Source organism: Lithobates pipiens, unplaced genomic scaffold (assembly GCF_037356315.1).
Source record: "Lithobates pipiens isolate NorthernLeopardFrog02 unplaced genomic scaffold, aLitPip1_a1.2 Scaffold_25, whole genome shotgun sequence".
Taxonomy (NCBI): Eukaryota; Metazoa; Chordata; class Amphibia; order Anura; family Ranidae; genus Lithobates; species Lithobates pipiens.
In genome coordinates, this window is record NW_027507787.1 from 193693902 (window position 1) to 193711410 (window position 17509).

Consider the following 17509-nt stretch of genomic DNA (forward strand, 5'->3'; position numbering starts at 1 on the left):
TAGTGGCCTGGGGCCCTCGGGCAGTGCCCGAGTGGCTGAATGGTCAGTCCGCCCCTGAATAGAAGACTTTGTCCCCATTAGAGATGACACAACAAGCAGGAGATAAATCTTAACCCACGCCTCTCTAAAAAAAAAAAAGGAAATCACAAAGACTCGTCCCTATGTGGAAATTCGTTTCCAAAGTACATTCTTGTGAAAAGTAATTACATTAATGTGAGCAAAACAAGACTTCATAGACACTTGCATTTAATATATGTTTATTTGCATTAAAAACTCTACAGTTGTAGATCTACTTGTCTAGTGTAGGGTTTTGCTGTCACCATATTTTTCTGGTTTTATCTTTCTGCAAAAAAAATACAAATAAAAATTAACATCTAGACACTATTTGTATTTAAACTAACAATGTAAGTAAACCCACTATGATTTCAGGAATACAACATCTCTGAAAATTCATTTATGAGGTGTACATGCCTCCAGCAGTGACATAACTATGAAAAAATGAATTTCCTAAATTGTCTATTGATTCATATTGTTAGCAGCTACTGTTCCTTTACTGTCTCTAAAGGTACATGGCAGCTCTTTGTAAATACATTGGCCCCTTTCACACATGCTTTCCATTTGTGCGTTTTTCATTCATTCGTTGATGGATGAAAAATGGACATCAATGCATTGCTATGGAAAAACTGATGTAAATGGATGATATCCCAGATGATGTCTTAGAGGACGAAACACGTCGGGTGTTAGCAACAACATTATGTAATTTCCATTACTTTGAACAGCCTGTTTTTTACTTCACATATGTGAGTGTTTTTAATCTTTATTATGATTAAATAAATATCTCTTGACTATATCACACCATGCAGGTTTTTTTCTGTTATGATTTAGAATGAATGCATATGAGGATATCTGATGACTGCCCTTCCCCCTCTTCACTAATCTGCTGTACATCCCTTGAGACTTCATTGATGTCACATCGTGGGAAGCATTGGTGACCACTTTTGAAGCAGGGACCCGCCATACCCTTCTGGATACCAACTATAAGCTAATCACGACTTGAGAGGTATATGCCTTTTCAGGTCTGTGAGTTCCGGTAAGCCTCGTTCCTAAGGGTGGTGGTGCTGTCAGCATCTCTTTTTTGAGCACTTGGTTTTCTCATCACTTGATCACATTGAAGCAGTTATCTGCCATCTGCATGGATTGTTTTCTGCACTTTATGGACTCAATGTTATATATTGCTAATGTTCTTACAGGACTTATATTAGCATTATTTACCAGACATTTTTTTCATAACCTAATATTTATGATTTATAAGATCATTGTGATTTTTTGATATAGATTTCATTGTTATACACATATATTTTTAGCGCAGCATCTTTTACATTTATTTATTGTTCAGCTGTTTGTCTTTTGGCGATGCTTGCAGCTTTATTTATATGATTTTAGTCACAGTGCAGTATTTATCCCTCTTGGCAATCTTCTGGGACATGTGACAGGTCCCAGAAGATTGCCTGTCCACTGGGAGAGTGCAGCACGACTTGCGAATGCGCAGTGCACGCCCAGCCGTGAAGCTGCAAGCTGTCACGGCCGGGAGCCCACAGATTCAATGGAGGCGCTGAGGAGAGGAGGGGAAGAGGAGCAGGGCTCCGTGCGCATCGCTAGACTGTGGAACAGGTAAGCGTCTGTTTAGTAAAAGTCAGCAGCTATACTTTTTGTAGTTGTTGACTTTTAATAAACAAAAAAAGCCTGGAACTCCACTTTAAGGAACACTCTACTTGGACACAAACTAAACGTTATATTCTACATAAATTTAAAGGGGTTGTAAAGGTAAAAGTTTTTTCACCTTAATGCATTCTATGCATTAAGGTAAAAAAACATCTGACAATGCCACCTCCCCATCCCCCGTTTTACTTACCTAACCCCTTGAAAGTCCCACGCTCGCCCCCAACATCCTCTTCGCCACTCACCCTGGCTGTTTATTGGCTACAGTGGATGGATTGAAAGCAGTGCAGCCATTGGCTCTCACTGCTGTCAATCACAGCCAATGACGTGATGCGCCGGGGGCGGGGGCCGAGTGATACAGTGAGTGGCTCACGGGAGAGTGCCTGCGAGGGAGCTCGTATGAAGTTGTGGAGTCCTTGCGGGGAGGATTCGAGACAGCCGCCGAGGAACCCCAGAAGACCAGGTTCGGGGCCACTCTGTGCAAAATGAGCTGCATATTGGAGGTAAGTATAACATGTTTGTTATTTTAAAAAAAAAAATGCCTTTAGTGATCCTTTAACTGAATCTTAATTTTTATCAGATCCCACAAGCAAGATTTGACAACAACAGAATAAGGACTTCTGAGCATCATAAACCACCATTGTTCTACAAAGAGGTTTTTAGAGAGGCAGACTGACAAATGTTCAAAGGGTGAAAATTATGGCAGATATCAGCAGTCTGTGATTTCAGTAGGTACCTTCAGTTGGTACCCTGTTTCCCCCGAAAATAAGACCTAGCGTGATTGTCGTGATGGCTGCAATATAAGCCCTACCCCCCAAATAAGCCCTACCCTGTTTCCCCCAAAAATAAACCCTATCCTGAAAATAAGACCTACAAGGACTTTAACTAGGGCTTATTTGGTGGATAGGGCTCATATTGCAGCCATCACCGACAATCATGCTAGGTCTTATTTTCAGGGAAACAGGGTAGATCTTTCCACCCATCATTTTTTTTCCCAAGAGCTGCTCCTCTGTGGATACTATAAATGAGCCTTTAGCAACTGTGTAGGATTACCATCATTTGGGTAATTTTGCTTACTTCAATTACATAATAATGGTATAAAAATGTTAAACAGCTCTTCTGTGATATACATACCAGGGTCAGTGTCTCTTCCCAGGTCTAGAGTCGTGGCCTTTCTCTCCACTAGGAATTCCAGCAGTACCAATGGGAGGATGGCTTCCTGTAAAGTCATGAGCATGTGGCGCCCCATTAGGTTTGCCCCTTTCACCGTTCAGATGTCTTTTGGGTCTGGCATTTCCGGCTGGTGGCTGTAAAATCACATTTCCAAAATAAAACAATGCACGGGAACACTTAGAGTGATCAATAGATCATTATAACTGCCACATAAGACCTCTTTCACACTTAGGACGTTTTTCAGGTGTTTTAGTGCTAAAAATAGCTTCTGCAAAGTGCCTAAAAAATGCCTCCTATGCCCCCCCCCCCTGTGTGAAAGCCTGAGAGCTTTCACACTGGGGCGGTGCTCTTGAGGGACGTTAGAAAAAGTCCTGCAAGCAGCATCTTTGGGGCAGTGTGGAAGCAGTGTATACAGTGCTCCTAAACTGCGGCTGTCCATTGAAATTAATGGGCAGCGCTGCTGAAGCGCCTGCAAAGCGCATTGGCAATGCCGCAACATGGGCGCTTGTAACCCTTTATTGAGCTGCTAGCTAGGAAAATCACTGTTAAAGCGGAGTTCTGCTTAAAAAAAAATAAACGTCAGCAGCTACAAATACTGCAGCTGCTGACTTTTAATAATCGGACACTTACCTGTCCCAGGGTCCAACGATCCGGGGGATCAAAGCTCCGCTTGTCTCCCCCTCCACTAAGCGCTGCCGGCAATGTAACTGTGGGCGCCCGACTGTGGCTTCACAGCCGGACACCCACTGCGCCGCGCGCTATGACTGGCCGCGCAATCATCTGGGACTTGTGACGTGTCCCAGATGATTGCCTAGAGGGAGGGGGCAGAGCTGATCTCCCTTCCTGTGCCGAGGGAAGTGACGTCAGGAGCCCAGGCGCTGTAGGAGGCAGATTATGAGGAACCCCCTAGCAACAGGCATTAAAAGGTGAGTAAAAAAAAACCAACACTTTAAAACGGCGGTGAAGTGCCGCTAAAACTAGCGGCACTTTATCGCTGAAGCTGGGCACGGCTCAGTGTGAAAGGGGTTCACAACAAATTATTGTTACTATAATGTAAAAAGTTGAATTGCATACGTTTCTCAGGCTTATTTGTTAGTAAAAGAGCAATGTTTAATGTACTAATAACAGTCAGTATTGCTTTATTAAAAAGAATAATAAATATTTTATGCACTTCCAAATGTTTCCTGTGCGGACTCGAGCAAGGCAGTTTACAGTTTACTTTTGTGTTGATTGTGTTGATTTATCGGCTTTAGTACCTTGATCACTGATCCAGAGCAAGAATGCAGTTTGTGATTTTACCTTTCTGATCTGCGTGCCAATTGCACTTCAGTGTCTCAGAAGGTGCTAAAGCCAGAGAAAACCAGGCAAGTAGTTTACTGAAGTGTACTTTTCTTAGTACAAGCGTTCTAAACTGAAATTCTCAGTATCATTTAAACTATTATAACTTGCTTTCATTATCCATTGATAGTACCTCTTAATTACTCACCTGCCCATTTCCTGGTGGTTTACCATTAGGAGGTGGGTTTCCTTTGGCTGGTCTTGGGCCATTTTCAGAAAGGGGAGGGCTGTCACCCTTTGGTCCTGGGACAACATCACCGGCAGGAGGACCGTTGCCATGTGGTCTGGAGTCAAGAGAACCATCAGGTGGGGGTGGGGGTGAGCCAGTTACATTGGGATGATCAAAAGGATGGCCTGATGGACCAGATGGAATCCCAGTTCCAGGACCAGGGTTTCCTGCTGTAGACAATATTTGAACAACTTTGTAAATCACTATGACAGCTACATATCACATCAGGCTTTAAGCCCCATACACACTATCAGTTTTTCCTTCAGATTTACCAAAACCATATAATATGAGATCAAACCTTAGGAGTTTCAATTTGTATGCAATCAGGCAGGCCCTTCCACTACATGGTTTTGGTAACTCTGAAGGAAAAACTCAGCAGAAAAGCGAATAGTATGTATGGGATATAAGAATACTATTTACCAATACATCTATTGTAATGGCTGCATTTTTAAGTATCATTATGTCCATAAGTATTACTGCTCTATTATAAGCATATATTTTTCTTAAAGAGTGGCAATATTATCTGGCGAGCTGCTAACCATTTGAACTGGTGAAGGGATATGTCATTGTGCACTAGACTCATGTTTTTTGCTGTTTAAACAAAAAAACACATTGGTAATGAATGAAATTTGTACAAAAGCAAGATTGAACTGCACTTGCTTTTGTACTTTTTTGTGACAGATATTGATGTTTTAAGTTAGTTTTTTAGCTGTTTCACAAATGATCTAACTTTGTGAAGTTTATTTAGACATTGGGGTTAATTTACCAAAGACAAATCCACTTTGCACTACAAGTGCACTGCAAGTGAACTTGGAAGTGCACTTGGAAGTGAAATCACTTTAGATATGAGGGGAAGCTCTGCTGATTGTATCATCCAATCATCTACAAGCAAAAATGCCATTTTATATTTTCCTTGCATGTCCCCCTCAGATCTACAGCGACTGCACTTCAAAGTGCACTTGTAGTGCAAAGTGGATTTGCCTTTAGTAAATAAACCTCATTGCAGTGCTGTATTTTGAGGTGAATATTTCACTTGTTTTATTAACTATAGTTGGGGGTATGATGGTAAATACAGCAACAACACATAGAGAGTTCATTGGGGGAAATTTTGGTTTCAAAGCACAGAGTTGGGGAGGTTTTGGTGTAAAATTGTTACTAAACAATAACAACAAGGACAAAGTCCTGTGGACAGGCTTTGCTTCCAACATTTATTTAGCTATCTTAACTGAATCAACGTCCCCCTTTTTCAGTAACTGTACTTAATCTAGGATATCACTGACTAGCATAGAAGTCATTTGACTTTATTAAGGCCTTTAAACAAATATAGACATTTACACCTTCAAGGTGAGCCATCCTGTTACATATCCCCATGGAATAGGTAACAGGAACCTACTTGATCTCTGCAGCTAAATGGCTGAATACCAAAAGACTATTTTCCCATAGTTGTGGTGTGCATGAATTTATACTCATTTTGTGGCACTAGACAAGCCCCCAACGGTGCTCAAAATGTAACCACTAATTTGCTCCCAATAATGCTCTGTTCCATCTATCTATATGTAAAGGATTGCTAGATGGAATGCATGTGTTCTACCACCAGTAGGAAGCCAATAGCCTGAACTACAGAATGCACTCCTACCACTCTACATAAAAGGAAAATACTTGGACAATAATAATAGATAATGTTTTGTGGAAGAAGAAGGAATAATGGAAACTAATATGGATTAACCTGATGTGCTTGCAAAAACGCTTACTATATCAGTGTATTCTGGTAAGAATATCACCAAAAGGGGGTCTTCACTCATCACAAACCTCCTTTGAGTGGAGTGCACGTGTGAAGGTGGTATAGAAAGACAGGTGGTGGTGAAGTACTTTTCAGCACAAATAACTTATCTTATTCTGGGGCATCTTTATGAGAGATGGACTGATTTACATGGATGTACAGATATATGGATTGATTGTGATTGATTTATTTATTGATCTATTTATTGATTCATTTATTGTATTTACTGACTAATTATATTTCATTGATTAATGGCAATAGATATCCACTAATAGTATTGATGATCGAAATAATTGATTGATCAGAATAGCGCTGCTTGATCAGTTTAACAGTGAATGCCTTGGGATAGCGACTATCTTGTAGCATTTATATGTATGTTGGTCAGTTTTTACGAATAATAATAGATACTTGGAGAATAAAAATAATATCAGACGCAATGGGGTTGATTAATTAAAACTGGAAAATACTAAATCTGGTGCAGTTGTGCATAGTAGCCAATCAGCTTCCAACTGCAGCTTGTTAAATTAAGTTTTGACAATAAAACCTAGAAGCTGTTTGTTTCTATGCAGAGGTACACCAAGTTTTGCACTCTCTAATTTTAGCCAATCAACCCTAAAGAATATTTGAAAAAGCAAACGAATAAAACACAAAGAAAAAAGTTTAATTCTTTTAAAACAGTTCCAGTAGTTCTTCGTTTTATACGTTCTTCTATTTATAAATCAACCCTTCAAACATATAATATATCTTATAAAAAATACGAATAGTAGTAAATACTTTTAGCTAAACATTTTTAAATAATTTTTCAAATATGTTTACAGGTAAGGAAGTCAATCTGGATTAAGGCCCAGTATGAATCTCTTTGCTGCCTCCAAAATACAATTTAAAAAAAACTAATTTCAGTAAAGAAAAAGGGACAAATTTATGAATCCATAGTTAACTTTGATCACATTAGTCAGGGAATATCAGATACCTGTTGTAGTCTGTGTTTTAAGTAAAGTACAGTTAGCAATATTTTCAAGATCATTGTATAAATGATGTCAGACACTTATTATTAAGCAGAGAACACTTACCAGGCTTGCCTGGTGGGGCAGCCAGGGCCTGAACCACTATGGCAAAAAGAACCAGGTACTTCATGTCTTCTGATGAGGTTTAGTCTGTAGATGAGGATTGCAACAGTTTGTAAAGATGAGGGAATCCTGAGCTATATTTAAACTCCTCTCCCAGACCTGCCCTTTTGACGATTTTTTTCCCTGATTTGTCTATCCAGGTAAGTAGGAGGGACAGGAGAGCATGACTCTGCAAATATCATTTTGGTTAAGAAAACAAAGGCAATGAGGCGATCACCTGAGTGCACATATGACAGTGCCTTGGAATGTCAGCACAAAAGACAAAAATACTATTCATGTTTCACACAGCATCTATATCTCAATGAGTCAATTATACGTTCTTTCTGTGCCTTTCATACAGCTTTTTTTTATGCTCTTGCTATATTGAATTTTTCAGGTATCATATGATATAGATCCACAAGAAATTCTAATATATTATAAATACAAGTGCTAAAAATAGATACCCTTAACAAAATGAAGACATTTAACTAAGGAATTGCTTTAGTATCAAAAGCCAAAGTAGGAACGGAATGACGCAAAAGGCAGTAGAAAAAAGATGAATAATGGATTATTTAAAAGTAAATAGAAAGAAGAGGATTATTGTAATTCTGTGGCCCTATGACCGAGAGAGATGTGGATCACATAATCACGCAACAAGACTTAGAACATAAATAGACCTGAAGTGTGCCTTGGTGGTCTGGTCGGTATGTCAAGAAAGGGGGGCATACCCAAGGTCACTAATGGGTAGTTTATGAAGAAGGATGTGCTGAGAAGTGCCCTGAAAAAGGGAAGGGTGGGAGGGTATCGTGCATTGAACCGACAAAGAGCATGGATGAGTGGGCTGCTTAAATACCCTCTGGGCTCCTCACATAAATTGATGCCACCATACTGGCCTTCTCATTTATGGTCATGGCCCTATGACCGAGAGAGATATGGATCACAAAAACACGAAGCAAGACTTACAACATAAATAGACCTGAAGAGTGCCTTGGTGGTCTGGTTGGTATGCCAAGAAAAGGGAGCAAGAGACTCAGCTAGGGGAATAACTCTTAATTGATGCTTGTGTTTATTGAGGCAGTTTGGTAAAAGCTTCCATCAGCCTAGCTTCTTGATTACGTGGTCTGGTACTTCATGTTGGGAGGTAGCTGAGGCTGCTCCGATCCAGAAGGAATGTCCAGAGGACTGACTGGGGTTGAAGCCCAAGTTGCTTAGGAGAATCCTGACATGCTTGATAAACTGGCTGCCACTCAGGGGGCTGGTTAGGAAGGGTAGTAACGAGCAACAATCAGATTGGCTGGGTAGATGGGACAGTAGTCAGTAGAGCACCTTCACTGAGACCCAGGCATTGTTAGTCTGAAACAGGTTGATGTCAAGGGGGCCGGTTTGTTGCATTTTACAGACTGTGAGATGAAGGGTGTAATGGTTCGAAAAGCGAGTCAGGTGGCATCGGAGCAGTGTCTGACTGCTGGAGCTGCTGACGGTGAATACACTAGGTCGTAGGAAACCGTAGAAGATCTGGTAGATGGCCACCTGGATGATTAGGCTGAGCAAAGCCCCAAATGGAAAACGAGTAAGGATTTCAGACATGTCCCTGAAGAGGGTGCTCATGATAGGTAGACGTTTGCCACTGACTATGGGTTAGTGCTTCTGTATGCCCTGTATGAGGGACTTGACTGCATGGGCTGAGAATACTAACAGTTTACTGGGGTCCTGTAAGGACAGTTAAAGCTGAGCACCGGCTAGGTATAGCATAATAGTATTGCGAGAAAGGGCCAGCTGCATGTGGCAATACGATATGAAGGCTAGGACATGTCTAATGTCACCTATCGCTGCTCCAGGGCAAGAGGCCAAAAGCTTGCAGTAAGTGTTCCAATCAGTGCGACAGGCCTTCAGTGTATTACGTGTCAAGGAGTGGTTAATGAGCGGGGTTGCATTGGCGATATGCGACTTCAGTCCATCGTCAGCAACGACCAGGGTGGGACAAAGTGAATCATGTGGAAAATACAATGGGAGAATTCACCATGGCCTGTAGTGAACTGGTTGATGCTCATAATGATGAAGAGGAGGAAATATAGAAATTCAGACTCAAGTTAGCTGATCTTGAGGATAAGTCACACAGAAATAATGTGAAATTTGGAGGTACTGTTTATTATAAACTTCTAGAAACCCGCCATTTTTACCAGCACTCAAGCACACAAACACATATTGACCTTTAAATATCTAGATTGTTTTTATATTTTACCCTCATCAAAGGAAGGTATCTCTTTGTTTTACAATTCCCTTCAAAATAGTGTAGTGTTTTCCAAGACTCTTACTATTTTAAGGAGGAAAAGGGATTCAGGGCTAGAATTCCCTGACCCACTCACAGGTACATGGTTGGACTTGATGGACTTGTGTCTTTTTTCAACCTTACCTACTATGTAACTATGTAAACTGGCAATAAAAATTAAAATATGTAGTGTTCTGTGCCCCCACAATGCAGTGACCTCTGCCCCATCCACATCACCCCCCCCCCACTGTAGTGTTATCTGCCCCCACAATAGTTTCCCCCCTAAAGCAGTACCCTCTTCCCCCTTCACATCACCCCCAATCACTGTAGCATTCTGTACCCCTGCCCAAAATAGTGTCCTCTATCCCTCTTCAAATCACTCCCCCCACTGTAGTGCCCTCTACCCCCCAAAGCAGTCTTCTGCCCCACCCACAAAGTGTCATCTGACTCCCCATCCCCCAAAAAAGTGTCTCCTCTGTCCCTTTCCCATCAACCCCCCCCCCACATACACACAGTGCTGTGTAGATAGCACTTCCTATCTGCCAACGTGTGTATAGCACTGTTGAGTTCAGGAAACAGCACAGCGCTGGGTCGAAGGTGGGAGCAGGAGCTGCCAGTTAACATTTTCATAAAAAAACTTGTGATTACTTGCAACCAATCACCGAGGCAGTTCCCGTCCCTGTCCTCCATCCAGCACTATGCTTCCGCCCACTCTCCTTTCTGTGATACACCTGTTGGCTGCCCGCCTTCTACTGGTCGATCGCGATCAACGGTTTGGTGACTAGCATTTTACATTATATGCTGAAAAGCTACCTATTTCTAATATATGATTTCTGCCCCTAACATTTTATAAGTAATACATACAGCTAATACTGAATGCAACTATGAGCAATTCATAGCTTAGCCCCCATTCACACCAGTGCGACTTGTCATGCGATTTGACAGTTCCAAAACGCATAATACGTTGCACCCCCATTGCCAGCAATGGAACTGTTCATGTTACCATGACTCATGTTGCAGCAATTATGAAAAAGGTACACTACTTTTTACTGATTTCATTGTGACTTGCAGAAGACTTCTGTTAAATGAAGTTGCAAGCCGCAATGAAATTAGCAATGTGTGGTTTTAAAATCATGCTAAAGTAGCACAATTTTAAAGCTGCACCAGAGTGAACCAGAGCTGAAAATGATTAAAGACTCCCTAGTTTCCACTTTAACCACTTAAGGATCAGGCCTCTTTTTTCAGACTTGGTGTTTTCATGTTTAAAACTGTTTTTTTTTGCTCGAAAATTACTTAGAACTCCCAAACATTTTATATTGTTTTTTTTCTAACACCCTAGAGAATAAAATGGCGGTCATTGAAATACTTTTTTCCTGACGCCTTCATGGCAGCACACACTGGGTTGTGACTCCGCCCCCACAACCTGACAGGATTGGTTAACTATAAATTTGAAGGGGAGACCTCCTGCTGCATTCTCTTTTTTATCCTCACCTGACAGGTTGGAGCGTTCGAGTTTCAAAGATACCTACAGATGAATAAGCCTCTTACCGCCTCACCCCAGCAGGTTCAAGCCTCTCCTGTTTGGAAGTCCCTCCTGTACAGTCTCTAAATGAGCTTTATGGAGGGAATCCCCGTTCTGGTGGTCTCAGGGGACATCTCACGAAGTTTCTATAAGCTTTAAATAAGCTTTTATTTCGCAGTGGACTCTCCTTTCTGTATCCTATTTTTTCTTTATTTAATTTTACCTTTTTTTCTCCTAGCAGGAGTTGCTGGGTCTTGCTATCCTCCGGACAGCTGTCTTTGCCGCCGCTAGTGTCCTCATCGCTCTGCGCATGTCTGTTTGCAGCTGGATCTTTTTTTCTCCCTCAAGAGAGGTTTTTTCCCTCTTCCAAGATGGCGCCGGTATCCTCGAGTCGTTCTGCGCATGCGTGGAACGTCATTCGGCCGCCGCTATGGCGCCGTTTTTAAAATTACAGCGGTATGCTTCTGCATGCTGCTGTTTACCAAACACTGCCCTGTATCCCTATTATTCGGCTGGATAAGGTAAGAATATTTTTTTCTTTCTTTCTGCATAGTCCTTTTGTTTAACTTCTGCAAGCCTTTTGTTCAAGTTCTAGTTCTTAAAGGGGCAGGTTTTAAAAAAAAAAAAAAAAAAAAAGTGTTTTTTTTGATTATCTGTCTGTTATCGGTATCGCAAGGAAAATTATTTTTTTCTTTCCTTCAGCCTACTCTGTCTACCTTTTTCATGGAGTCCACTGCCCACGCAGACCATCAACAACTAGAAAGGTAAGAGGCTCTACACGTCGTAGGTGAGTATTGAAGAAGGGGAGACAAAAGAGTGCCGACTGCTAAAGATGCTGCTTTTTTTGGCAGCCCTACCAGATCAAGAGGAGCAAGTTCCAGGCATGGAAGAGGCTCAAGTCGCACTTCCAGTAGGAGATCGCACAGAAGTCGCTCCAGGTCCTCATCTCGTCAGAGACATGGTCGCTCCCACCACGGTCACCCTCGGCATAGCCGGTCGGACCACAGGAGGTCTCCTTCCTCTCATCACAGCCATCACGCCAGGCCCGCAGCTAACGCCTGCTGGATATGTGGCGCACCAGCCCTTCCGGAGAAGCTTGCCTGCCGCTCTTCCTTCAATGAAGCAACTAAAGAGAAGGAAGCAGACGCTAGAATTGCGACTGACCTTATAAGGGAATCAGTACGTGAATCTATTTTGGCAACAGCACCCGCTATGGAGGTGACAGTCCCTAGCACATCCACTGCACACCCATATCACTCCCAGGCTTCGGAATCATCTTCAGATAATGACGGCCAGGAGATGTCTGCAGGATTTGATTTTTCTTTGGTGGAGCCATTTGCAAGATCAGTCAAAGAAGCTATCGGCTGGGAGGATATTATTTCTGAGCCTCAGAAAACCCGCAAATATTTTCCCAATTTAAAGAGATGACCAGAGTCCTTTCCATTTATTGAGGAACTCGGAGATCTTATTAAAGACGAGTGGGAATCAGACAAACGACCAAGCATCACTAACAGATTAGCGAAAATGTACCCTCTGGACGAATCAAAGGTTAAACCTTTAGTTAATGCTCCCATAGTGGATTCCTCCCTGATGCGTCTGGCCCGTCATGTCACTTTACCCATCGAGGATGCGGTCTCTTTTAAAGACGTACTAGACCGTAAAATGGACTTAGAATTAAAGAAAGCGTATTCCATGGCAGGGGGCTCCTGCAGGCCGGCTATTACCACGGTAGCGGTGGCAAGAGCAATTTCTGGATGGGTTACTAAGTTAGAGAAGGATCTTCTAGAAGGTACAGAAATTGAGAAATTAGTCTCTTCTTTGCAAGAGATTAGATTGGCAGGTGACTTTGTAGCAGAGGCCTCAGTGGACATCATAAGGTCCTCGGCCAGAACAATGTTGGCATCAGTAACAGCAAGGAGGGCCTTATGGCTGAAACCATGGATGGCCGATACAGCCTCCAAAATGAATTGGTGCAAAATCCCTTATGATGGTTCTAATCTCTTTGGGGCCAAACTGGACTCGGCCATTTCCAAAGTCACAGGAGGGAAATCTGGACTGATTCCCTCCGATAGAAGACCCAAGGCTCAGAAAGGGCCTTCTTTTAGGCGAAGTCTTCCAAGTAAGTATAGGGAGTCCAGATCCTACTGTCCCGGCAGAGAATTCAGGAGGGATTGGAAGAATACTAAGCCTTCCTTTCTAAGGATGCAGAAGACCAAGTCTACACCCGCAGGGGAGCATCCAAAGTCCTTTTGAAGGTTTGCCCGCTCACCCAGCCCAGGTGGGCGCCAGGCTAAGAGGGTTTCTTCAGATCTGGACAAGACATATACAGGACATTTGGGCACTGTCCACAATCAAGTATGGGCACAAGTGGGAGTTCGTGAACGGGTTTCAGCCTACCAGACTACCATCCACACTATTCAGGAAAAATCTCCTGATAGAATATGTAGCAGATTTAAAACAGAAGGGGGCTATTGTGGAGGTCCCATCGACTCAAAGAGGGAGAAGCTTCTATTCTCCGTTATTTTTGGTGAAAAAGAGGACAGGAGATTTTCGTCCAGTACTGGATCTCAAGAGGCTCAACAAGAACATCAAAATAGAAGCCTTCAAGATGGACAGTCTCCAGTCCATACTCTTAGCAATAAGTCTGGGCGATTGGATGCTGTCAGTAGATTTATCGGACGCCTATCTTCACATCCCAATACATCCGGCCTTTCAGAAATTTCTTCGATTCGCCATCAATCATTGCCATTTCCAGTTTCGGTGCCTTCCATTCGGCATTTCATCAGCTCCCAGGACATTTACCAAAGTTCTCCTACCATTAGTAGCATTCCTCAGGGGAAAAGGTCTTCGAATTCACCATTATTTAGACGACATCCTACTGTTAGCGAAAAGTCAAGAGTTATTGCTTCAGCATCGGGAAATTCTTCTTTCAACTCTCCATGACTTCGGATGGATCGTCAATTTGAAAAAAAGCAGTTTACAACCCACTCAGAAGATGGTGTTTCTAGGAGCACATCTGGACACCGAACTGAACAAAGTTCAGCTCCCACAGGCAAAGATTCAGCTCCTAATTCAGAAGATGCGGAGACTGCTGTCAGCAAGTCATCTGTCAGCCAGGGTCTGTCTAAGCATGCTGGGATCCATGTCAGCTACCATACCCATGGTGCAATGGTCCCAATGGCACATGAGAACCCTGCAAAACTCCTTTCTCAAGCAGTGGAATGGAGTGTCCATGCATCAGACCATTGTCATCTCCAGGTCGGTGAAACGATCAGTATGGTGGTGGACACACCAAAACAATTTAGAGAAATACAAGCCAATAGTCCCTCCAGACCCAGAAGTGGTGACTTCGGATGCTTGCCAGAGCGGCTGGGGAGGACACTACCAGGATCTAGCAGTCCAAGGCCAGTGGCAGTTTCAAGCCCTAGGAGTGGTTTCCAATATTTTGGAGCTCAGGGCGGCCTTTCATGCCCTAACGGCATTCACGTCTCTGCTCTCGGGGAAGAGTGTGCTTATCAGGATGGACAACAAGGTGGCAGTATCTTATGTGCAGAGACAGGGAGGTACAAGAAGTGTTACCTTGGTGGAGGAAGTTCGTCCTATTTTAGAATGGGCCCAGGTTCACCTAACGGACTTGAGAGCAGTATATGTCCCAGCAACGCAGAATGCATTGGCCGACTATCTGAGTCGGAAGTCGTTGTCCAACAACGAGTGGTCTTTGAGTCCTCAAATTTTTTCTCTCCTGACGGAAACCTGGGGGACGCCAGAGATAGATCTAGCAGCCACTCCTTTAAACACCAAATGTCACAGGTTCCTGTCGAGGAATCCGTCTCCATCAGCCGAGGGAATAGACTGCCTGATACATCCATGGAATTTCAAGTTGGGGTACATATTCCCGCCTACTCCTCTAATTGCGAGGTTCCTATCCAGACTTCGGAGGTCCTCAGTAACAATAATCGCAGTAATTCCATTCTGGCCGAGGAGGCCGTGGTTTACAACCCTTCTACAGCTCAGTGTCCAGCCACCAATTCTTCTGCCACTAGAACCAGACCTTCTCTCACAGGGACAGTTCCTTCATCCTGCTCCCGAGAGGTTGCATCTGATGGCCTGGAAGTTGAAAGGTCTAGGCTGAAGGCGCAAGGCTGTTCCCAGGAGGTCATTTCTACCTTAATGCAGGCTAGGAAGGTTTCCACGAATTCCATCTATGCTAGGATTTGGGAAAAGTTCTGCCTTATGGCCCGAGAAAGAAATTGGAATCCTCTTGCTCCGGGACCGCCTCAAATTCTGGAGTTCCTTCAGTCGGGAATTAACAAAGGCCTCAGTTCAAGCACCCTCAAGGTGCAGGTTTCGGCTCTCTCTGCTAAAACAGGCACAAAATGGGCTTTTCATCCCCTGGTCATCCAATTTCTTAAGGCTAGTCTGAAGATAAAGCCTCCTAGGAAGCCTATGTTTCCATCATGGGATCTGTCGGTAGTTCTCCATGCCTTTTCTAGTCCACCGTTTATTCCTGTGGAATCTATTTCACTATGGGACTTGACTTTGAAGCTTGCTTTTCTAATTGCCATAACATCAACCAAGAGAGTGTCGGAAATTCAAGCTCTGGTTATTTCAGAGCCTTATCTGGTTTTCTTTCCAGACAGGGTAGTTCTTAGACCCTCAGATCGTTTCATACCCAAAGTGGCTTCTTCCTTTCACTATAACCAAGATATTGTCCTTCCATCCTTCACTGATGATCAGGGAGAGCTTCATCCGCTGGACATTAAATCCACCATCACCAACTACTTGTCAGCTACTATCTCCTTTAGGAAAACTGACTCTCTCTTGATTATTCCTCATGGAACTAGACGCGGACTGCCAGCTTCCTCACGCACTATTGCATCCTGGTTGGTGAGAGCCATTAGAAAGGCATATTCCACGCAACATTTGGCGATTCCAGAAGACATCATGGCTCATTCTACTAGGGCAGTGGCTACCTCTTGGGCGGTGTATTGCAGAGTTTCTCCAGAGACGATTTGTAGGGCAGCAACCTGGTCTTCTGAACATACTTTCATTTCTCACTATAGAGTGAATTCTGCCCATTTGTCCTTGGCAGATTTTGGTAGATCTGTTATTAGAGCCAACTCTTCGGCATTGTAGGAATTAAATATTTTTTGCATTTACCCACCCGTCTGGCGAGTTATTTCCCAGTGTGTGCTGCCATGAAGGCGTCAGGAAAACGGAAAATTGTATACTCACCTTTCCGTAATTTTCCTTTCCTGACCACACAATGCCCTCCCATTTGTTTAGTTTATGATGATATTTACAGAGAATGCAGCAGGAGGTCTCCCCTTCAAATTTATAGTTAACCAATCCTGTCAGGTTGTGGGGGCGGAGTCACAACCCAGTGTGTGGTGCCATGAAGATGCGTCAGGAAAGGAAAATTACAGAAAGGTGAGTATACAATTTTCCGTTTTTTACACCGTATTTGCGCAGCGGTCTTACAAGCGCACTTTTTTTAAAAAAATTCACTTTTTTGAATAAAAAAATAAGACAACAGTAAAATTAGCCCAATTTTTTTTTATATTGTGAAAGATAATGGTATGCCAAGTAAATTGATACCCAACATGTCCCGCTTCAAAATTGCACCCGCTCGTGGAATGGCGTCAAACTTTTAGCCTCAAAAACCTCCATAAGCGACATTTAAATATTTCTACAGGTTGCATTTTTTGCGTTACAGAGGAGGTCTAGGGCTAGATTTATTGTTCTCGCTCTACCGATCGCGGCGATACCTCACATGTGTGGTTTGACCACCGTTTTCATATGCGGGCGCTACTCACGTATGCGCCCGCTTCTGTGCGCAAGCTCGTCGTGACGAGGTGTTTTTTAAAAAAAAATTTTTTTTTTCTTATTTATTTTAATTGATTTTATTTATTTTTACACTGTTTTAAAAAAAAAAAAAAAATGGATCACTTTTATTCCTATTACAAGGAATGTAAACATCCCTTGTAATAGAAAAAAGCATGACAGGTCCTCTTAAATATGAGATCTGGGGTCAAAAAGTCCTCAGATCTCATATTTGGGCTAAAATGCAAAAAAAAAAAAAAAAAGAAAATCTGACATTTAAAAAAAAATATACCTTTAAGAGGTATGGGTGGAAGTGACGTTTTGACGTCGCTTCCGCCCTCCTATGATATAGAGACGAGTGGGGGCCATCTTAGCCTCACTTGTCTCTATGCCCAGCTAGGAAGAGGACCCGATCGCCTCCGCCGCTACCGACGGCTCCGGTAAGCGGCGGAAGGTGCGGGAGGGCGGCGGGAGGGGGGGTGGCACCTCTCCCGCCGCCGATAGCGGCGATCTCGCGGCGAATCCGCCGCGGAGACCACCGTTATCGTAC

General features: G+C 43.0%; 1 protein-coding gene across 1 annotated transcript; it reads right to left on the reverse strand.

Annotated features, from left to right (window-relative positions):
- Positions 1 to 240: 240 nt before the first annotated feature.
- On the reverse strand, positions 241 to 7470 carry LOC143930771 (uncharacterized). Its single transcript, XM_077455349.1, has 4 exons — positions 7310 to 7470; positions 4379 to 4629; positions 2854 to 3026; positions 241 to 343 (listed from the first exon to the last, which is right to left on the reverse strand). The coding sequence occupies exons 1-3, from the start codon at positions 7371 to 7373 to the stop codon at positions 2859 to 2861; spliced, it is 483 nt and encodes a 160-aa protein (XP_077311475.1). The 5' UTR covers positions 7374 to 7470; the 3' UTR covers positions 241 to 343; positions 2854 to 2858.
- Positions 7471 to 17509: the final 10039 nt, after the last annotated feature.